Genomic DNA, 22,984 nt, shown 5'->3' on the forward strand with positions numbered 1-22,984 from the left:
GCCCTCCCTGGCCCCCCGCAGGCCTCCCCCGCCACTTCCTGGTTTTTCTTCGTTTCCCGTCAAGCCCAGGGAAGCTCGTGGCCACGGATCCAGAACACTTGGCCGTTCCTGTGGGGAGCCGCTCTCCCAGTTCTCGGGAGGACTGTTTGGCCATTTCTAATCTGAGGGGGACACATGGCAAGGGGTCGTGTCGGATCTTTGAAAAGTGTACATCTTAGTTGTGCAGGGAAGGGGGCCTGGAGCCAGGGAGCTGGGTGCCTGGCACCTGCAGGTGATCTCCAGCTCTGCTGGGAGCCCGCCCAGGTGTGCCCGCAGGACAGGTGTCCCCCAGGACAGGTGTGCCCGCAGGACAGGTGTGCCCCAGGACAGGTGTGCTCGCAGGACAGGTGTGCCCGCAGGACAGGTGTGCCCCAGGACAGCTCAGCCTCCTCCGAAAGCCAGGGCTGCGGGACGCCCTGGTGAATTTCCTTTGGAGACCAGAGTTGAAGGCCCAGTTATGGACCCGAGAGTTGTTATAAAGTACTTTTTAAGAAAAGTGACGTGGGACAGAAGCCCTGTTGTAAATGCCCCAGGAGATCAGAAGCCCAGGTGTGGGCCCGTGTGGGCCCCCTTCTTTTGTGAGAGTTATGGGTGTCATTTACACCCCTTTGGAAGCTTCTGGAGCCTGCGTCATTTTGCCAGTGGCCTTTGTGCTGGGCTCCCATTCAGCCTGCCCCCCTCATCTGAATAAGCACCGAGGGGCTGTCATTGTCCCCCTGGTTACCCATCAACCCTCCGCAGCCGTGTTGGGCTGCCAGTCTCCATGGTTACCGCCACCTCTGTAAGTGTAATCTCGGGCCTTGGGGGGAGGGGACTGTGAGCGGCTACACAGGAAAGGTCATTTGCAGCAGGCAGTTGAAGCCGGAGCACCAGGTTCCTCGCAGTGAGCCCGGCCATCCTGCTGAGCTGGCCAGGAAGACAGGGGCCTCTGTGCCTGGGCTGGAGGGAGAGGCCACTGCAGAGCCAGGAGAGGGCGGAGGTGGATGTCCAGGGCGGTGGACGGGCGGCTGAGGTGACCATGGTCACCCTTGGGACCTGGTGCGTTTGGAGGAATGAGGAGGCAGGAGGCTGCGCCAGCACCTGGCAGGGTCATGGCACCTGGCCCTGGGAGTCTCAGATGTGGACGGAGAGATGCTGGGAATGGCCAGGAGCGCAGCCTGGCTGCCTGGGTACCGGGTCACAGCCCCTGCCAGCTCCCATGGACTGGGAGGGAGGAGGCTGAGAAGTGGTGGCTATCAGTGGGACAGATGACTTGGTGTCTGCATGCTGAGGCGTCTTGAAAGCAGGTTTGTAGAGGTGGACTTGCTGCCTCGATGGTACGTCATGTTGAACTGTGGGTCGAATCACCAAACTGCCTTCGGAGACTGTTTTCCTAGTGGACATCTTGCCCCTGGGACATGAGCTCGTTAATCTGCTTTTTCCCCAACTTTGATGTTATCTTTGTCTGAACTTTGCCCATCTGATGGGCAGAGCAGGCCAGGTCTTGGTTTTCCCGGTCTCTGGTTCCCTTGGGTGGGCTTCTTTTATTGGCTGTTCTGTTTCCTCTGGGGCCTGACAGCTCCCCCGTCCGAATCTTCCTTCCTGGTTTCAGGTATGGGGATTAGCATTTCCAAACCCCAGAGGGTCAGACTCTTTCCTGTCTTACTTTAATGTGTTGTGCCTCTTGCCATGTTGCAGTGTCCTGCCGCACACACTGCTCTACCTACTTTACCGTTGTTTTCTAGCATATTCCAAAAGCCGGTGGTGTTCGATTCCTGTGGATGTTCTTTTCAGTTTTCTTGCGTTACTCTTATGGCTACTCTTTTCAGTGTGAGTTTAATGAGTACATTATAAACGTCTAGTTAGTGCAAAGAGAAAATCCTGTAGGAGTTTTGGTGAGAATGACATTGGGCTTACGAATTCCTTTGGGTAGTGGGTTGAATAGTGGCCCTCCAAGGTATGTCCACCCAGAACCTGTAAATCCGACCTCATTTGGAAAAAGGATCTTTGCAGATTTATGTAAGCCGAGGGCCTGGAGATGAGAGCATCCTGGACTGGGGTGGGCCGTAAATCCAATGGCAAGTCCTTTTAAGGGACAGAAGTCCGAGAAACATGGAGAGAGGGGGAGGAGGTGTGAAGATGGGGGTGAGATGGGGATGGGTGGGGCACCCCAAGCCAAGGAGCACCAAGGCTTGCTAACACCAGAATCTGGGAGAGGGGCTCGGGCAGGTTCTCCCTCAGCAGCTCTGGAAAGATTCAGTTCTGCCAATATCACTAAAGCACGTTCCTCACATTCAGATCGCACTTTAGGCTCCTTTCTCGGAATTTTATGGGTTTCACCGCTGTCTCATTTTCCACCTGACTCTTGCTGAGTGTTGAAAAGTATTGGATGTTTTATCTGATGATTTTTGCACCCCACCGCCCTATCAGAACCTGGAAGTTAGTTTTCCAGTTCATTCTCCAGGAGAGCTGCCGTACTGATTCCAAATAATGTAGGTATTATTTCTTCCCTTCAATTATTTTCTCTTTCCCCTGTTATTTCTCCCCCAGCTCTCAGGTCTTGGGTAGTCCCTGCTTCATTTGCTGACAAGCAGGATTAGGACCTTCTTCCATGAAGTCCCAAGAACTAAGTCTCGCCCAGAGACTTGTGGTGACCAGCTTGCTGTGGGTGATGAGTTAGCTCATTTCTGGCACATCAGTGAGAGCATTTAAGTCATTCATTTGCAGTACTCCTTTAGTGTCTTGCATTTGCCAGACTTTGTATTAAATCCCAGGTATGTAACATTGTTTTGAAATCTTAGCCAATGAGGTGAGACAAGAAAAAAAGTTGTAAACATTGAAACACTGCTACTATTCACAGATGATATGGTTACATACAATGAGAAGGAATAAGTAAATGAATGATGCAGATGGTAAGTGCGAGCGCAGCAAGATTGCTGGATACCTACTCCATAAAACCCAAGGCAATCTTTTTTTACTGGCACAGTAAATGGAAAATGAAATGAAATATTTTATTTGTAATCGTTACAAATATCAAATAATGGGAATTAAGGAGCAAAGCCAGTAAAAGGTTTGCAAAAAAAAAAAAAAAAAAAAGCTATAAAACATAACTGAGAGAAATTCAAGAAGACCTAGATAAATGATGGAGGACTTAGCCATATTCATGGATTAGAGCCTCAGTCATGTAAAGTCATGTCATTTCTCCCCAGATTGGTGTATATGTTCAGTGCATTATTAATCAAAACCTAAGGGATTTTTAGGGAAAGTTGAAAAAATTAATAAGCTGACTTTAACATTTATATGTAACTAAAATCAGCCAAGACCAGCGAAGGCAGCCTTGAAGAGTGACGGGAGAAGCTGGTTGGCCGGGTGCCCAGGCCTACCATGGGGCTGTGTGATGAAGAGAATAGCTATGGACGGCTGGGCAGGTGGACAGAACAGGGAGCCCCAGGACAGGCTCGGTGTGTCTGGAAATATGGTCAGTCAAGTGGTAACGCAACGGAGGGACTCACAGGCTGTGAGTGAGGTGAATGCAGTGAAGGGCGATGCTGTGTGCACCCCTTTTCTTACTTTGCTTGGTCTGAAGCTTCTCTTTTGACTTTTTTCCGGTTTATTTTCTTAGCAGCTGAGTCAACTCTATTCTTCAGCTCATCTGTCGAGTTTTTAATTGTGTTTTCAGTTCTAGAATTTCCTGTGGTTCCTTTTCGGACCTGCCGCGTTCTTTTCTGTGGTCCCTGGTCCTCTCAGCTCTTGGAACACTGTGGGGACAACGGTGCCCATGTCTGTGTCTTCTAGCTCCCGTGGTCTGCTTCTGGCCGTCTCTGTGTCTTGTCTCCTTGTGTGCCTGGTGGTTTTCATGTGCCAGACGTGGCATTTTCATAATTTTACGACTAGTATGAGGCCTAGGATGCCGTGTGGCTTCGTCCAGGGAGGTCCGTGTTGGCTTCTGGCAGGTGCAGAGGTGCTAGCCATTCGGGGTCACCATTCTCTCTGGGGACTGACCACTGTTTCAGTACTGGCTAACGGCTGTCAGCTCAAGCATGGCTTTCCAGTGCTGGCCCTTGGTGTGCATCCTTTCTGGGGTGATCAGGGTCCCGTAAGTTCTCCACAGACTGCTCACAAGAAAACATGCTGCAGCTTAGTGGTGCATGTAACATCGTTGACCATGCGGTTTCCATGGGAACCGTGGTCTGAGCTACAGAATTTTACAGGGAGGGGGCTTCCTGCGAGCATGTTCAGGGGAGGCAAATGCAGCGTGTTTGGAAGCTGCTCACACTGACCCCTGTGAGCCGGTCAGAGAGCACGGCCTAAGGCTTTTTCCAGCCCTAACGCAGGAGGGGTCTGCTCTTGTGGCAGAGCCCTGTCACTATGCAGGCTCAGTTTTAACAGCTAGGAATTTAGGACGTTAGGATCTAAAGGACCAGTGCCCCAGCAGTCGTCTATGGTCTTGGAGCCATGCTGAGGCCAGCAGGTGCCCACTTCTCTCCCTGGGCACTGGCTGTGGGCACAGCATACCACGCGAGGCTGCGGCTGCTCTTCCTCTGGGCCTGGCATACCGTCTGCCCAGCGTGCCCGTCAGGGCCTGGCTGCTGGCCTGAGGAGCTCCTGCACCACGCCTCGTAACTCCCACGGTGGCTGCTCGATGCACACTCCATGGGGGTGGAGCTCATCTTTCCCAGCTAGTTCCCAGGCATCATCTTGGTGAATGGATCAAACGGATCACCATTATCCCTGAGAACCCTGGAAGGGTCTCCACTCAGACCTCCTCACTCATAGCCCGAGCTTCGGTCTCCCTGAAGAGGCAGCTGTGAGCTAGAGATGGCAGCTGCTCCCCATGACTGCCTCTCCGACCCCGTGTCCCCCACGTGCTTGAAGATGTAAGAGTCACCCCCGAGCTTAGCTCAGAAGAAGAGCATGAGGCCTTGGTGGGCCTGTGGTCCACACGGCCTTGGCACCCTGTGGTGGGAGAGTGCAACCTCCCGGAGCAGCAGAGCTCTGGCCCCCACCTGACCTGGCCTTGGCCCGTGGCCAGGTCTCCAGTGGTGGTCACTATTGGTTTTTGTAGGCACCTGGGTAGCCAGATGTCAGGAGGTGGACCCAAAGCCCCCACCCAGCTTGTCACTCTGGAACTCTGCAGGCCCGAGAAGCCACCAGTGCCTCCGCTTCCTGCAGTGAGCAAGGACACACAGAGGGCCGAGGGGCGCAGGGCGCCTGCTGCTGCACAAAACAGGGCCGCTTCAGCGTCTCCTCCTGCCGGCTTTCCTTCTCCCAGAGAAATTTTAAACGTTTCCATGTCTTTTCAGCTGCTTTTTAATCCTTTGTCCTCTTAGCAAACGCCTGTTTCTAACCTCAAAGAAAATACGTCCAGGTCGGACAACTCGAGCTACAGGCCCTTAAAACAAGTGGGTGGTTCTTATGGAAAAGGGAAATAAAGAGTCAATCTGGGGCCTGGCTGGAGCGGGGCCAGGAGGCTGGTGCTGGAGGGAAGGGGACTTGCTGTGGGGCTGGCAGAGCTCCCTGTGCAGTTCATGGAAATAAGACGCAAAGTGTCCCCAAGGCTGGGGCCACGCTCTGCTGACTCCATGAAGGATTTCCTAGTGAGGAGCGGAGCGTCTGTTTGGAGGCTGGGTGGAGGGTGAGAGGGAAATCGGCCTCATTCCTGGGCAGGTGCAGAGCCCCGGGCCACTTGCACCTTGGGGAGCCCCAGAGGGCCAGCTTGGCCATGGCGGGTCGCAGCATGCTGAGTGCCTTCTCTTCCCCTCCACTCCCACAAGCCCAGCCACTGCCAGGATAGCGGTCCCTGGGAGCATTTCAACCGGGGCTTCCCCTGCCCCTTGCAGGGCGCCTGCCAGGTGCTGCACATCTTTTATTTGCTTGTCTGCAAATTCTGAAGGGACAGAGAGACTTTCAGTCCTTTTCCTTTTCGCTGGTTTATAGGAAAAACTTAAAAAATTACTTTCTGGCAGGATTTCTTGAGCATAGTGGTTCTCAAACTGGGGTCACGTTGCCCCTGGAGACATTGGCAGCACCTGGAGACATTGAGGTCATCACATCATGGGGAAGGGGTGCTGCTGGCCCCTGGTGGGCAGAGGCCTGGGATGCTGCTCAGGGTCCTACCATGCCCAGGCTCTGCCCTGCAAGTGTGGTCCAACCCAAAATGCCCTTGTGCACCAGAGGCAGAGGGGCTGGGCGCAGTGCAAGGGCCCAGAGCTCCTGGGTGGACGTGGGTTTGCAGCCAGGTGGCCGTGGGCACGATACATCACCTGACCCTCCAAACCGGGTCTGTGAAGCCAGAAGCCAGCAGAGTGAAACCTGCAGCCGGACCTTGTGGAGGACCAGCGTGCAACACCTGGAGCAGGTCTGGGCTGCTCGAGAGCCGTGACGGCACCGGGAACCCACCATGGGGTCCTCTGGCTGCAGGAGGCCAGGCCCTGGTGGATGTGCCGGGGCTCCCGAAGCCTTTGCACCTAGAAAGCTCTCACTGGGGCTGAGGCTCGTGTGGAGGAGTGGAGGCTCTCCCTGCAGGGCGGGAGCAGGCTGGAGAGCCTCAGCCCAGGGCTCCCTGCTGTAGGAACCTGGAGCCCCCAGAGAAGAGAGGACTTTCCCACAGAGGCCGGGCTAGCCCCACCCCATCTCAGGTCACTCTGTGGCCCCACCAGCAGTGCCCACCCTGCAGGGGGGAGGGGCACCTGGCAGAGGCCCAGGCCTCCAGGCCTCCTCCCAGGCTCTAGCAAGTGTGCGTGGTGCTGACAAGTGACAGTGCTGGGCCCTGGAGCAGAGGGTCAGTGGGCAGATTGAGGTGACAGGTACAAGCAACCTGCTCAGAAAGCAGGGTGCCCAGGCCATGGGCCAGGAAGAGTGGCCCCAAGGAAGTACCCATCAGCATTTTTGGCTGTGAATTGGGGACATCAACTATTTGTTGGTTTAAGATCCCAAGTGTCCCCAAGACTGGTCACAGACTGAGCATAATCGTCACTTTGGATGTTACTGGCAGTTACTCATGAGGTCACTGTACCCAGCAGGGAGGGCCCAGCCTGGTCAAGGCGAGTGGGTGCTCCGGGACCTGCGACTTACCCAGTGGCCGCACAGGAGCAGGGCACTGCCGTCCTGCAGGAAGAGTCGGTTCTGGGAAGTGTCCACCTGGAGCAGGGAGCGCTCCCCGGTCCCTCATCCAGGCCCAGGTGGGGCTGCTCAGGTGGGGCTGCCCGGCCGCCTTCTCCCAGCCTGCGCTGAGTCCTGACCCCGGGGCAGTGATTCAAGCCATGGCCCCAGCTCACTCTCTCACACGCGCTCGCCTGAGGGCCTGCGGTGCACACACACGTGCCTGCCCGTGTGCACACAGGCTGCGTGGGTGGTACTTCCCCCACCTGAGACCAGGGCTCTGGGGCAGGGAGGCCTTGGCTGCCTCTCACCCTACACCTCTCCCCTGTCCGCGGGCTTCCCACAGAGCACTGGCTCTGGGTGCCGTCTGGGGGACCCCCACAGTTCCCAGCGTCACGCGGTTCCAAGAGAGGAGCAGACTTCCAGCCCCAGCAGGTGCAGGCCACAGTAGGTCCCGTCTTCAGCCGGTGGCGGTCCCACCCTGGTGCCCCTCCCCCACCCGGGACGCCCCTCCCGCACGGCACCCCCACACGCTGACCACACGGTGCTGGCCCACCAGGAAGGACACCTATAGGGCAAGACTGGTTTTCCCCGGGGTATCCTGGGTGCTCCGCCTGGCACACGCAGGGTGCACATATTTGTTGAATTAATGAGTGACGACACTTTCAATTAGCGTGCCTTTGAGTTTAGGTTGCAGATTAGGATCTTCAGAAGAACTTTCTGGGCTGGGTTGTGCTCAGTGGAGAGCGCTTTCTCAGCACCTCACAAAAACAAGTAAATAAATAAAACAAAGCTTAAAAAAAAGGTCTTTGCACCAAATAGTTTTAAATCATGAGTGATTGAGGGTGCAGGGAGCACGGTGTTGGGGAGAGGCCCTGGGGAGCTCGGAGGGGCTGTTTGCTACTGTGAGGTCGTCCCCAGCACCTCTGCTCAGTCTGTTCAGACCCCGGCTCCAGCCCGGGGGGCTCTGGAGCTGGTCTCTCCTTGGGATGGTGGGAGTGCAGGGTGGGGGGTGTGCGTGGAGGAGGGGCAGGGTGGCCAGGCCGCCCTCAGTGCACAGTGCACACTCGGTGTCAGTAAACACAGGTGCTCAGGTGTGCAGGGGAGGCCTGCAGCTGGGCAGTGGCAGGGCAGGACACGGGAAGGCTCAGGCAGGCCCTCGAGACCCAGCACTCCTGGGCAGGGAGCTGGGGGGGACAGTCAGCCTCAGCTCCCGTGTTCTCCTGGACCCCCCTTCCAGCTGCCCCCAGGCCTGGCGGCCCCTCCCTGTGCGCAGCGGGCCAGTCTGCTGGCTGTCAGTTTCAGGGGAAGGAGCGGGTGGACAAAGTCCCGGGCCGGGCGCCCAGGAACCACAGAGCGCAGTGGGCAGGTGGGGCCCAGACCCCGCGAGGTGGGATAGGGTTTTGTTCCCGCCTTGAGTTCTGGGACCTGTTCCGCCATCTGGAGTGGAGAGGGGGTGGCCTGGGAGAAGTGAGTGGGGGCCACACCAAGCCCTGGCCGCCCTCTGAGGACCAGCAGGGATGCCCACTCAGGGCCACCCCAGTCCCTGGAGCGGTGGGGGTGGGGTGGGGTCTCGTTCTCTCTCGTTTCCTCCACAAGTGTCGGGTTAATAATCCAGACTCCTCGAATGTCATGCTAAGTCGGTCTCTTGAAATTTAGGGCTGGAATTTTCTTAGCAAATATTTAACTAAAGAGCAACCCCCGCGCTTCTGGTCCCAGGGGTGGGAACAGAGGCCCAGGTAGCGGAGGATGGGCCATGCTTGATCTGGACAGCTCCTCATGGCCCCACGAGGCTGCGGCCTCCCTGCCCTCCGTGCCCAGGCTCCTGGGTTCAGACCTCGCAGCCCCTCCCGCTGTCTCCCTCTTCCTGGTGTCTCGCCCACTGCCTCATCCCTGGGTACCTGACTGGACTGCTCTGCCTGGTCAGGCTCTGGGCACCAGCCTGACGCCCCAGAGCCATCTCCACCAGGACCCCGGAGGGCGCCCTGGCTGGTCCCCTCCTGCATGTGAGTCTCCCTGAGCCATGGCTGTCCGTCACCTGGCCTGAAGCACCTGCGTCCGCTCTGCCTGGATTTTGCTGTCAGGGACAACAGGGACATCTTGCTTCTGCTGCCCGACATTTGGGGACTTCTCTGGGGATGAAGTGAATGGCAGCCAGGCTGGAATGGCCAGGGTGGAGTGGTCTGGACGGGGTTGGACGCTGGCCTGTTCCCTACATGTTTGATCATCACCCAGCGACGCCTGTCCAGGGGCTTGTCCAGGATGGCCGTTTGCATGGCCACACACTTTTCTGCTTGGTCCTTTATAGAAACGATGTGGCCCCTCCCCAACCCCCGTCTAGAGTCCCCCTGCAGCAGGCCTGGAGCTTGGTGGGGAGTGAGCCTGCTGGCCAGCAGTTCCTGGGGACCTGGGCTTCTCGCAGGGTGGCCGCTGGCTCCTGAGAGGGAGCGTCAGGAGCCAGTGTCGGGGAGCCCGGGGGAACCAACCGGCCTTCTCTGTCTCAGCTTTGGGGTCACACCCGGCCTTCCTCGGTTGGTGGCCTCCCCAAGCCCACCCAGATGCAGGGGAAGGGGACACAGATCTCATCTGCAGGTGGGAGGACGTCGTAGCACCTGTGGTGGTTTTTTAAAGCCACCGTGTCCTTTAGACTACTCGTGCCGCCCCCAGATGAGTGGCCGCCCCACCGCCCCCAGAACAGTGTCCCTGTTCAGGCCAGAGCCCGCCCCTCCTCTTCCCGCTCCTCGTCACCCTCTGGTCCACCGCCCATTTCACCTAAGGAATTTTTATTGTTGTTTTGAATAATTCAAACACGTGAGCGCCTGAGCCCGACGTGGGGCGCGGAGCACAGCGGAGACGTGCACCCCAGCAGGCGCCCTGTGCCTCCCGGGCCACCTCTCCTGCCACCCAGGGAACTTCCCTTTATTTTCCTTTGCTTTTCGTCTTGGCTGCCTGGATTGTTCCGAAGAGATGCTGGTCTGCAGCCCTTATCTGCCACTCCGAATCCAGGTGCCCTGAAAACCAAAGGGGGTTCTGAAAAAATCCATTTGACAGCAAAACATGACCCCCCTCGGCCAGCCACAGTGGCTCGGGAGGCTGAGGTGGAGGATGGCACGTTCAAAGCCAACAACTCAGCGAGGCCGTAAGCTACCTAGTGGACCCTGTCTCTAAGTTAAACAGTTAAAAAAAGGGGGGGGGGCTGGAGATGTGGCTCAGTGGTTAAGCGCCCCCGGGCTGAATCCCTGGTACCAAAAGTTGAGCCACCTACACCAGGTGTCCCGGTGGCCCTGTTCCCATCCTTTGCAGGCAGTGCACCATCTGCTGCAGGAAGGTCAGCATTTCAGTGCCTGGGTCCTGTGCGATGTCGGGGTCGGCCTGTCCTGTCCCGGCTTCCAGAACTCTCAGTTCCAGGCCTCCTGCTCACAGGGTTTTGGGTGGAGGATTCTGCACCTGTCTGGGGCTGGATCAGAGACGCAGCCCTTTCCAGCTGGGCTCTGGGCTGCAGTGAATGGAGACTCGCGGACCCCCAGGGCCCGGAGCACGGCGGCTGGGCGGGGGCTGGTTGGCGGCTTGTTAGCCCCGTCTTTCCTTCGTCCCCTTCCTTGTTGGGCTGACAGCACTCTGCGACTTGTCTGGGTGGAGAGCATATGGGCTGTCCCTTGGCAGGTGCTCAGGGCCACATTGTCCTGCTGGATGGCGTCACTGGGCTCAGAACCAGGCGCTCACTGTTCTCTGAAGCCCGCATTGTTGCTTAATCTCCGCCCGGGGCACTTGGCCCGCCCTCCTGGGAGAGGGCAGAAAGGTGGGCTCTCTGGCTCTGGCAGGAAGAGGGGGCTGGACGGGCGCCCTGCTGGCCCAGCCAGCGTCACAAAGGGAAGCCCCAGACAGCACTGCCGGAAGGTGTGGAGGCCCTGGGTGGCCTGGAGCAGCTGGGGTGCTAAACTAGGGGCCCCAGGCGTCTCGAGCTAGGAGAGCCCGAGTCTGTGTTTTCCCGAGGGCAGGCTGTGGGCTGGGCGCAGTTCTGACCCAGCGGCCATGGCACAGCGTTGGGAAAGGGACAGAATGTGCTGCTCTCGTCTCCTAGGTAGAGGCCAGAGAGGCTGCCGGGTGTCTCCAGGGGGACAGCCTCTCAGGGGTGCCCGCCCCAGCCAACTGCCCTAGAAGCCAGGGCTCTGTCGGCAGCTGCCACCCCAGGGGTCGTGAGGCGGCCTGCTGATGGCCTGGCGTCCGGGCAGAGCGTGGCGCAGTCAGACCTCCAGATTCCTGCCCCGCGGTGAATGTCTGTGATGGCCAGAGCTTCCTGGGGCTCTGTGTGACCCCAGCCTGTTCCTGCGGGCACGGTTTCTCCCCCGAGTCTGGTTCACAGCATGAACACACCGTGGGGGCTTTGGCGTCACACTTGAGCAGGAACGAGGTCTTCAGAGCCAGCGAGGGGTACCGCCCAGGTTCGGTGGCGGCTTTGCCTCCTGCCCAACCTCTGCCCTCCTCTGACTGCCTTGGCCAGCCAGACTTGAGGAAGTCATTCTGAAATGCCTTCCAGCACGGCCCTCGCCTTTTGAGTGATCTCATGCAAAACCCAGGCGTTCTTATTAAGAGCAGCGGTGCCCCTCTTTTTAAAAGGAGAGGAGATTCACTTGAGATAAAGTGCCATCAAGGGGAACAGCCAACACACTTGGGACATCCCTCCCCAGTGTCACGCAGCCGCCCCTGGGCCACCCGCAGGCTGCAAGCCCTCCGCCCTTCTTCTCTTTGCTTCCCGCCTCTGTGGAGACCCCTCTCTGGCCATCCTGTGGACGTGGCCCTTCCGTTCCGAGTGCCCGTGTCCCCTCAGCTCTAGAGGAGGTGTGAGCACTTCCACAGCCTCCCTCCCCCCGCCCCGTGTGGACCAGATGGCCAGCCCTGCGCCTGCCCATGGACATTTCCCTCTCGACTTCCTGGCCATCTGAAGGTGCTGCTCTGAGCATTCCTGAGGTGTCTCTGTGTCCACGAGTCTTATTCTTTTAAGTTGCACGTAGGGGTGGAATTCTGGGCCATACGTCAGCTCTGCGATGAGCTTTTTGAGGAACCACCCTGACTCTTAGCTGGAAGTTCTGTCTCTTGGCAAGAGACGAGTCTCGGCCCACAGCTCCTGTAGCTGGGGTTGTACTGGCCACGGTGGGGTAGGGGGCCTGTTATGATCTCGGGCTTCTAGAAGGTTCCGTCAAGTACAGGCAAGACCAGCTGTGTTTTTTATGGGGTCGATTCCAAACTCGGTGTTGACTCCACGGAGACCAGCTTTACTCTCACACAAACCAGGAGAGACCCTTTCTGAGTTGACGTCATTGGTGACGGCGTGATTTATTGAAGTGATGTGGTAGTGTGTGTCAGTCAGCTTTCCCCGACTGTCACCACAACACTGAGAAGAACCGCTGAAGCGGGAAGGATCTCTTTTGGCCTGTGGTTTGGAGCTCCAGTCCGAGGCTGGCCGCAGGGCAGAACGCGTCAGGGCGGAGGGTGCAGCGGGGGAAGCAGCTCTGCTCCCGACAGCGGGAAGCAGAGGAGCCAGGAAGAGGCTCGGGACAGGCCCCAGCGACCCGCTCCCTCCAGCTAGGACCCTCCTCCCAGGAGTCCCTGCAGCCCCAGGGGTTCATCCCTGATGAGGTCAGAGCCTTGGTCCAGTGACTCCTGAGGCCACCTCTGGGCCGTGCCGCGTTGGGTGCCAGGCTTTTAACAGGAGCTTTCAGGGACATTCCAGATCAAACCGTGAGAGTGACAAACCAGGCCTTAGGGATCTTCACCTGCGTTTACTTACTTCTACTGGTGGCAGGCTTTATGTGACATGGAACGTGCCACTTCCACAGGGACAGACAGTGGCATTGATCTTTCACATTGCCGTGCCGCCATCATACCAGCCACCTTCAGAACCTTCACCGTCACCTCCTAAGACGGAGGCTACCCTGTGGCCCCTGCCCGAGGTGCGTCCTCCTCCTCCTCTGAACCTGACTCCGTGGGCGCCACCTGGCCTCAAGACTGGTTTGGTCCTTGTCCCCCCACCCTGGGGGCTGTCAGTTCCTTGGAAGCCGAGCTGTGACACCTCCCTCAGTCCCCAGGGATGGGCCCACCACTTGGGCTACAACTAGATCCGCACCCTCCTCCAGCCACTGTCACATCCATATGAGACGGTCACATGGGCCCCACCCCGGGCCCTGGAAAGTCCCTGCCGACCTGGTTCGGGTGACGCAGGAAGCACCACCATCGGCCCCGCAGCCTCAGGCCTGCCGTCTGCCTGTGTCCTCTGCCCTCTCAGGACAGTGTGGCGACTCGTCCTTCCCAGGGTGGGCACAGAAGGTGCACTGGACTGCCTTTGGGGTGTTGGAGTGGCGGGACGCTGACCCTCCAGCTGTGGAGAAGGCACCTGGACATAGGCTGGGCGCTGGAGCCCGCTGTCCTCGCAGCATGGACCTCTGCACCAGCCGTCCACGCTCCCGGGGAGAGGGACATCCCGAGGGCAGAGTGTGGGCCACTCTGCCTCTGCCCCACCTTCTCCACGCAGCGTGAGCAGCACCCCTTGGGCTGCCGGGTCCCACCCAGAGGAGCAAGGGAACATGGTGGCTGAGTGTCGCGTGGGGTCCTGGGGCGGGAGGGACACTAAAGACTGGGAGACCTGAAGACCGCGGGCTGCGGGCAGGAGAGGCGAGGCCGCCGTGTGGACGGGGAGCCTGGGCACGGCCCCTGGTGAGTGTGAAGCTGTTGGAACATGAAGGTGACTCAGAACAGAACCTGTGCCCAGCCGGGCCGCTGCTGAGAGGATCCACGCTGGCAGCTGCGACTCCGTTGGCTCAGCCTGGTGCTTCATCGCGGGGGTGGCCGCTACGTCACTCGGTGGCCCCTGGCTGATGGGCACTTGGTTTGTGTCCCAGAGGCTTGTTGAGAGCAGTGGCTCAGAAGCCCACCCGGGAGGCCGCAGAGTGCAGGACCGTTGTCCCTGTACCTGGATGTCCATGGTCGTGAGTGACGCTGGCGTTGGGTGGTGGGTGACGCCTGTCGCGTTCCCAGCTCAGCAACGTGAGCTGACGTTTAATGCCGTTTCCTGGCGCCCAGCGAGCGTGAATCCCTGGACATGGGTCCTTGCTGCAGGTTTCCGCTATGCTGTGCCCTCCTGGGTGCCCACGGGGGGGTGGCCGAGTCCTGCAGCCCCCAGCCCTGGGCACAGGAGAGCTCAGTGCAGCCGAAGAGGTCTGGGCTTTGAGTTTCCCTGTGGCCTCTGCAGCCAGGGCCAGAGCAAACAGACCCACAGTGGCTTCAGGAGAGAGGAGTCTGGTGAGTGGTCACCGGGAGGCCAGCCATGTCCTGCCTGCTGTGTTGTCACGGCGTTGGCCAAGGAAACCCGGCAGCTTCCAGCAAGTAAAAACAGCTTGGGTGGACAAACGGAGCCTCCCGTGCGGTCTGCGCGGCAGCGCGGGGTGGAAGAGCTGTGTGGGAGCCTCCTCCGGCCCAGCGTGTTCACCCAGCAGCTTCGCAGATGGGAATGTTCTAGATGTGGCAGGAGCAAGACCTGCAGGTCTCAGCCCTCAGACTCCCCGGGGAGAAACAGGTGTAAACAAATAAGGGTGAAGTCCGGCAGCGGCAGCTCCTGTGCAGGAATGAAGTGGGGAGCTGCAGGTGACGGGTGTGCCCTACAAGAGGGCTCCCGTGGGGGGCAGGTAGCTGGGACCCAGTTGGTCCTGCTCCAGGTGGAAGACAAGATGGGCAAAGGCCCTGGGGCAGGAAGAAGGACCATAGGTTGGCAGGGAGGCATCACTGTGATGATGGGGAGGGTGAGGGGACATACCATGAAGGACCATAAGACAGGGCAAGGGCTGTGTGTTTTATTCTAGGTGTCACAAGGGGCCACAAGGCAATGGGTGATGGCGCCACCCTTGGGGACTGTGACCGCAGCATGAGGCTGATGGTGGAGGGAAGCCGGGGCTGATAGGCCAAGCCGAGCTCACAGGGTTCAACCAGGCTGTCATCTTTCCTTTGAAAATTGAATGGCAGCGTCGGGTGCGATGGCCCACGCCTGTGATCCAGCGGCTTGGGAGGCTGAGGCAGGAGGATTGCGAGTTCAGAGCCAGCCCCAGCAACAGCATCTCCGTTTCCCACCTGTTTTTCTTTTTGTTTCTTTGGTGCCAGGGACTGAGCCTGGGGTGCTGAACGCTGAGCCCAGCCCTACCCTCTTTAGTGTTTGCTTTGGACAGTGAGGCTGAGCTGCTGAGGCTGGCCTGGAGCTTGTTATCCCCCTGCCTCGGGCTCCTGAGTCCCTGGGATCGCAGGCGTGGCCACGGCACCCAGCTCAGGGGGGATGGGTGGCTCCTGTTGGGGTGTCCTGGGAGCTCAGGTTTCCCGTGACAAGGCTCCTGCCTGCAGTCCTGACTGCGGCTGCTGATGCTCTTCACTGGGTGGACAGGTCACGTGACTTGGATCCTTGTGGCCCAGAGACAGCCGGGGCTGCAGGCGCCCAGGGAGAGCGGCCAGGGATGTGGGGGCTCTCTCTTCCCTCTGCTGTTTTGGGGGCTTCTTGCACATCTGTCTGCACATCTGTCTGCACATCTGTCTCCTCTGGTTCTGGGCTTGGAACTGGGTTGTGCCGACTCTGTGACCAGCGTCGTCCTCCCTTTGGGTCTGAGTGCCCAGTACTGTCTCTTGGTTTGTCCACTGTGCCGGCCCCGCGTGCCTTCCTTGGCATCCCTGCCTGTAAAGTGGGCACGACGGCGTGTCTGGGTGGGGCAATCCCGCAGCACCAGTGCAGGCTTGCAGAGCTCCTGGGGCTGGAGCTGGTCTGGGGACGAAGGGTGGAATGTGGGCAGAGGGCAGGTGCCTGGGGTGCGAGGGCCTGGTGGCCGGGTCTGTGATTGGAGTGAGGCAGTGAACCCCTGGGAGCCCTGAATCATGGTGGTCCCTGGGGTGCTCCCCTTCATGGTTGGGGGCCACTGAGGGCCTCTGAGCAGGGGAAGGACATGGTGGCTGTGGTCTGGCGGCTGGTGGGCGTCAGTGGCAGAGGGAGGAGGGGGCCGGGAAGCAGGAGGTCGGGGTGGGGAATGGGCTTCTTTGCCAAGTGCGTCTTGGGCTGTTCCCTGACCCCCAAAGGCGTCCGTTGACCCCCCTCGCTCTCCTTGTGTCCCACAGATGGCATCCACAGTGTCACGGCCCTCTGCACCCTGCGTGTCACCATCATCACGGACGACATGCTGACCAACAGCATCACCGTCCGCCTGGAGAACATGTCCCAGGAGAAGTTCCTCTCCCCGCTGCTGTCCCTGTTTGTGGAAGGGGTGGCCACAGTGTTGTCCACCACCAAGGACGACGTCTTTGTCTTCAACATCCAGAACGACACGGACGTCAGCTCCAACATCCTCAACGTCACCTTCTCGGCGCTGCTGCCGGGCGGCGTGCGGGGCAGGTTCTTCCCGTCCGAGGACCTGCAGGAGCAGATCTACCTCAACCGCACGCTGCTGACCACCATCTCGGCCCAGCGCGTGCTGCCCTTCGACGACAACATCTGTCTGCGGGAGCCCTGCGAGAACTACATGAAGTGCGTGTCCGTGCTCCGCTTCGACAGCTCGGCCCCCTTCATCAGCTCCAGCACCGTGCTCTTCCGGCCCATCCACCCCGTCAACGGCCTGCGCTGCCGCTGCCCGCCCGGCTTCACCGGGGACTACTGTGAGACGGAGATCGACCTCTGCTACTCCAGCCCGTGCGGGGCCAACGGCCGCTGCCGGAGCCGCGAGGGCGGCTACACCTGCGAGTGCTTCGAGGACTTCACGGGTAGGTGTCCAGGCCTGGGCTGTGGCCCCGGGGCTCGTCTGCACGGTACCCAGGTGCCCGGGTCACACGTGGGAGGGGTTCTGTGGCTCCTCTGTCTGCTTCCCTCTCGGTGACGTGGTCACAGGACAGGTGCCGGGCCCAGGTGCGGCTCCGCGTGCCTCGAGGGGTCTCTGGAGTGGCAGTGGGCTCAGCCGGCTGCGTGGGAGGAGTCCCTTGCTCCCTGGCTCTGAGGTCTCATTCACACCTGGGAGCCTGAGGCCGTCCCTTCAGGAGGACAGCAGGAGCAGGCCGCCGTGTGAGGTCCCCCGAGGTACCCAGGTGCACGAGGCCACGCATCGCCTCTGAGTGTTCCAGATTTCCAGCGCAGTTGGTTAGTGCAGAGGGGAACTGGGTGGGAGTCCTGGGCCGCCGTCCTGTGGGTCCTGGAGGACGTTGCCTGCAGTTTTCATGCCTCACTGTCACTGTGGAAAATGGCTCACCTTCCCCACCCTGAAGCGCACCACCACCACGCGACCTGACTCACGCCAAAGGCGAATCGCTCCACAGGCAGCCAGTGGAGGCTGTTGAAAACAGAGGCCGCCCCACAGCACAGGAAACACGTGCTCCCTGTGCACTCCGGGCCCTCGGCTGTACGTAGGATCATTGATGGCCCCTTTGAGAAACGAATTTGCGGTGTTCCTGACGTTGGAGGGTCTCTCTTTGGAAAGCCCCTGGGGATTATGCAGGACTTGATCTGCACCTGAGATAGCTTCGAGCCCCTTCCATCCGTGAGCCGTAGCCACGATTAACCGGCCCGGTGTAAACACGGGGAAAATCGGAACCTGCTGCTGGTGGGGGAGGCTTCTTCGGCTCAGAGCGGGAGTTTATGGGCTTAGACAGGAGCTGGAGGTATCAACAGGTACTTAGGGAGCAGGAAGAGAGCGCCAGGGAGGACAAAGGGAGAGGAAGTGTGGGCGCCAGGTCTGTGCGCTGAAGGGAGGGAGACCAGCCCTGGAGCCTGGCACTGCGGCTGCTGCGCTGGCTGCGTCGGCCCCGGGTTGGTTGTGGTCTGGCGACGTGGGGAGGGGGAGGGCGTTTCTTTCTCTTGCCGTCTGTGTTTTGTGCACCACCCCTGCCTGGCTGGCGGGCTGGCGGCCAGTAGCACCCAGACGTCTCTTGCCTGTCCTGCTCAGTGCTGACCTTCGATTCCCAGCTTGCAGGGAGCAGGAAGGCAGGACAGGTGCCCTGCCACCTTCAGGACGGGGGGGGGGTCCTGTCCAGCCTCCCCCACCCATGGACTCGCATGGTGTGGACTCCATCTCTTCCAGAGCGGTCATGGGACACTTGAGCCAGCTTGTGTGGCTGCCTCCTCCTGCTGGGAAGCCCCTGGGGGCTGGTGCCCCTGCACCCCTTCCCTCTGCCCTGGGACCCAGAGGGGCACTTCACTGACTCTCCTGTGTCAGATGGAGAAGCTGGGGCCACTGGGCCTGAGAAAGGGTCAGCCAATATGGGGTCTTCATTTGTGCCACAGATACTTACTGGGTGCCTGATGTATGCACCCCAGCTCTCCCCACCCATCAGAGAGGGTAACCCCAGTTGATCTCTGCTTTCTGCCCTTGTACTGGCTGAGGCCCCCCATCTGTGGGGTGGCGCCGCTCACTGTGTTAAGGCCAGGCCTTGGCCCTGTGCAGCTGCATGGCTGGCCTGCTGGAGACGCATGGCCACGCTGGGGCAGGGCGAGTGGAGGCCGCCAGGGATGGGGCCCTGGGTCCTGCTGAAGACAGGTTGACCCGCTGGGCGGAGCCGATTGACTTAGACGTTCTCCAGTTTCCTTTTCATCAAGGGAGTCATTTTTGGAAGAATAATGACGGGAATGGCCAAGGCTGTCATCGCTGGTGAGACCCGTGACGCACAGTGATGGGCAGGAGACTCGTCTGACTCCCATTGGGTCCTGAAAGCACCCTCCGTGTTCCCCCCGAGATAAGGCTAATGAAGCCTGATTATCTTCCTCGTCCTCTTCCTCCTGCCGCCCCTCTGCCTTTGAAGCCCTGGTTTTCTGAGCCGAGGTAATTGCGCTCCTCCGTGCGCGATGAAAGCCGCGCTGTCGTCGCGGGCTCCCATTACCCGCTGCCGGGGAAGCCGACTCCAGCCTCGCGGCGGCCTGTTGGAATCAGCCCAAGGGGCACTGGAAGCCCTCGGCTTCCTGTGAGCCGCAGAAGGAAGGCATCAATTAATCCAGGAAAACCTCCGCGGGTTTGACACGGGAGGGTATCCTGACAGCCCTCCTGAGTGTCTGCTGCATCTTGGCCCCAGACCCCCCCGACCTGGGTCCCCTGGGCTTCGCCGGGGAAGAGGGCTGCGGGCAGCTTCGCGGGGTCTCAGCTCTGCGCTGGGGTGGCCGTCAGGGCCAGCAAGGGTCCCACTCTTTGAAAGGAGCAGGACAGGAAGACTTAGGTGTGGACAGTTTGGACGCTTTCCCACTTTCTCAGTCTGCTGATGTCCCCAACAACCCGGTGGCAGATGCAGGCTGTTCCTGTCCTCCTCTGCGCTGTCTTGGTTCCGTAAACGCCGTGGTTTGGGTTTCTGGGTCCCTCAGGCCTGAGGCTCCCGCTGGGCTCCCCTTGGTCCAGATGTGGATGTGTTGCCCCGTCTCCTGGCTTCCCATCTGCCCTCCGTCGTCTGAGGTGTTCCTGCCCCTTCGCCATCACGTGACACCTCGGGGCCGTCCCTGCTCTGGAAGGTTCTGGAGGGTCTCTCCACCCCTGGCCTCCTGGGGGATTTGCTGGTCAGTGTCTCGGGACCGTGTGACTTGCAGCTGTGTTTCTCGAGTGCTTGGTGGTGCTCCCAGTGTTCTGGACGATTCTTCGGGTGCTTTCTCACGGCAGCCCTGTGCCCGTTTCAGAAATGGAGGGACTGAGGTGCAGAACATGAATGCGTTTTGCCCCGAGGCCCCTGGCAGGGGAGATTTTGCCCCTTGGGGACAGGGACAATGAAGACAGTGGGTTGTCAGAGCTTGGTGCCCTGGGGAGGGGACAGGGTTGCTGCTCAGCACCCCACAGTGCCCGGAACAGCCCAGCCCAGTGTCCACATGGCCGGGCCACGCCCAACTGCCCACGTGGCTGATTGAGGACAGTGGCCCCGTGTGCTCCTTGAGGAGGAGTGACGGGGTCTTCCCATCACCTCCTTCTCTCGCTTCCCTTGTTTCACAGCACTCCGTGGAGACGCCTGCTCTGTGCTGGGCACCAGGGCGCACGGGGGAAGCACCGTGGTCAGCGAGTAACCAGGGGTCATGAGGAAATGGCTCCTGCCTCCAGGCACTCACCCATGTCCAGGCCAGCCTTGGGTTGAGATCTGGCTCTGCTCTGGGCTTGCTGTCCCCAGCCACACAACGATGGTCACTCCCTCTCAGGTGGGAGACTCTGGTGGTCACTGAGGTGGTCTCTGTTGATTCCACGTGTCTGTGACAGCCCCTGTGGGGGGGGCACTGTCATCCAGTTTTACCCGTGTTACGCTGTGGAGCTGGGTCTGATCTGGGGTCTCCCCTCCCTCCACCTGATGGTCAGCTTCATGTGCTGCTCGGGCGAGGCTGGCCTCCCCTGGCTCCAACCTCCTGTGTCCGCCTCTCCTGGGTGTCCAGTGGTGACTCCAGCACCAAGTCTGTGTGTGCCCCGTCTGACCCTAAGGCTTCTCCTCCAGCCCCCGGGTCGGCTCACCTGTGCTGACCCTGCACTCGGTCTGCCGCCCGGTCCTGGTGACTGCCCGTCGTCCTCCCCTCCTGTCCACACATTTGTCTGGTCACCTCCTGACTGGTCTCCTGCTGCCCCTGTGGTCCATCTTCACAGCCCAGTGTGTCCCCTTACACGTGCACAAGGCTTCCCGGAGCCGCTCTGGCCTGAAGTCCAGTCAACCCTCTGGGGCCTGCGGCACTGGGGTCCACCCCACCCGATGCGGCTGCCCCAGGCTCTCCCCGAGGCTCACACTGACCTCCTGCAGGACGCTGCTCTCCCAGGGCACTCTCCCCCAGGGCCCCCGGGTCCCTTCCAGGCCCCGTCCCTCCCGCTGGTGTGGGCTGCCTCGCTCTCCTCCGTAGTGGACGCTTCCTGAGGACAGATGCTGGTCTTCTGCTGCCGGTACCCTGCATGGTCGACATGTGCAGCCCTTCAGCGGCACCGTGTCCCTGGGAACTGCCCTGTCCCCTGCAGGTCAAGGACACATCCTCCTCCTCGGTCCATCTGCATTTTGTGCTGTGGTCAGTGACACCTTTGCTGCTTTTGGTCCTGAGCTGGAAGGGGAGCCCCTGTTGGCCTGCTGGGCCCCTTCCTGGGACCCTGGGCCCTCTGATGCACTGCAGGTGTGGGGCTGGCCAGGCCAGGCTGTGAGCTGGAACTGCCTGGGTTATTGGGCACTCCTGGCCATTCCCGTGTCCCTCTCTCTACCTGAGGCTGAGTGGCAGGTGATGGTCACCACAGATTCACGTCCCCTGAGGGGTGCGTTCCTGAGCCCCAGCTCTGATATCACTGAGGAGGTGGGCTGCAAGCTCAGCCCAGCTGGGGTTCAGATCTGGGTGGGGAGGGGCGGCCAGGGAGAGACTGGGAGCCGCCTGCCCACCCGCCTACCCCCCCTCCTTGGGGAAGTCCTTGTCCTTGGCCCTGAGTCTGGGGGAGGTGGCCCGGGTGCTCCTCCTGGGGGCTCTCGTGGGCCGGGTCTTCTCAGTTAGGGTTGAGTTTATCCTTCAGCCCTGCTGTGGGACCTGGCTGCTGATCTGCCTCCAGAGCGAGTTTCAACAAACCCTGGAGCAGAGCCCGCGGCTGGCTGTCCCTGGGCTTGCTCGTCCACGTCGCCTGGACTTGGCAGTAGGACTTAGCCGCTGTCGGTCAGTGCCTGGGAGGCCCTCAGTGGGGCTGGGCTCGGGCTTCACACCGACTCCCCCAGGGCAGGACCTCCACAGGGTCTGGGGTCCCCACAGTCCTGCACGAAGTCACTCCACACTGAACCCACACCTTCGTGCTGGACTGAAAGTGCCGCGGTCACTCTGGGCCGTGTCCCATGAAGTGATGGCCTTGAGTACGGGGAGGCGCAGTGACGGCCTGGGGTCCCTGCCGCAAGCAGAGCCAGACTCAGTCCTTAAACCGGTCATCACTAAGGGGCAGTCCGCCCACCTGCGCCCACCGTCTCAGGTGCAGCCGGAGCAGAGCCCTGTCTTAGGAAAACGCACTTTTCAGGCATCTGGTCGCTTCAGGCTCCCCTCAGGGGTCATGTGCTTTACTTCACGCTCTTTCTGGAGTCCGCCTGCGGGTCCCCTGCTCTGTGTGCTGCATTCCTGGGCAGCGTGGCTTTTGGCTGTTGTGGACTGAGCGATGGGGGTGGACAGGCGGGCAGGTGGCTCCTGTTCTCTCCCAGGACTTATCTCCCAAGGCTGAGCTTGGCATCAACAGTGAGACCCTGGCAGGGTGCGGCACCGCCAGCCGGCTCCGGCGGGAAGGTCACCCTGACCCGCCTCCTCCTCAGGCTCTTGTTGGCTTGCCTGGCCCCGTGACCCTCCACGTCCAGGTGAAACAGCCCGATCCAAACTCCAGAACCTCTTGTGCACCGTCATGGTGCCCCAGTGGGCAGTTCTGCGCCTGACCTCACGTGACCCGTCATAGGCGTGACCCAGTGGCGCTAACACTGTGTGACATAAATGAATTTTGTGTCGAGACTTGGGTGCCGTCCCCAAGGTGTCTCATGAATATATTTCAAAATCCAGGAAATCTGAAACGGAGACGTTTCTGGTCCCAAATATTTTGAGTAAGGCTATTTGGCCAGTGCTGCTCTCTAGGGGGCTCAGACAACTGGGGGTGGCCTCGTGCCGTCTGGAGGCCGGAAGTACAAGGTCAAGGCAGGAGCCGTCCCTCTCCGGTCCCAGGGAGGACGCCTCCTGCCACTCCTCCACTTGGCCCTCCGTCCCTGCCTCCGATCTCCTGGGGCTTCTCCCTGACTGTCCCTGTTCCTCTCTGAAGAGGCCACCAGCCGCTGGAGTGGAGCCCACCCGACTCCAGTGTGGCGTGTCTCCCCTTGATTTTACCTGCAAGAGCCCTTTCCACACCAGGTCCATTCCCAGGTGCAG

At 60.0% G+C, this 22,984-nt stretch overlaps 1 protein-coding gene and 1 long non-coding RNA gene across 2 annotated transcripts in view; one reads left to right on the plus strand and one right to left on the minus strand.

The window, feature by feature from the left end:
• Celsr1 (cadherin EGF LAG seven-pass G-type receptor 1) overlaps window positions 1-22,984 on the plus strand; it is a 124,929-nt gene that overhangs the window by 24,339 nt on the left and 77,606 nt on the right. The window contains exon 2 of the mRNA XM_021733011.2: window positions 16,261-16,899. Coding sequence (XP_021588686.2) covers window positions 16,261-16,899 — 639 coding nt within the window. The remainder of the gene's footprint in view (window positions 1-16,260; window positions 16,900-22,984) is intronic.
• LOC120887203 (uncharacterized) lies at window positions 9,886-11,681 on the minus strand. The gene is made up of 2 exons (XR_005730297.2): window positions 10,385-11,681; window positions 9,886-10,130 (listed from the first exon to the last, which is right to left on the minus strand). It is a non-coding gene; the product is annotated as an uncharacterized LOC120887203 (long non-coding RNA).

The sequence above is a fragment of the Ictidomys tridecemlineatus genome, chromosome 6 (assembly GCF_052094955.1).
Source record: "Ictidomys tridecemlineatus isolate mIctTri1 chromosome 6, mIctTri1.hap1, whole genome shotgun sequence".
In the NCBI taxonomy this organism is placed as follows: domain Eukaryota; kingdom Metazoa; phylum Chordata; class Mammalia; order Rodentia; family Sciuridae; genus Ictidomys; species Ictidomys tridecemlineatus.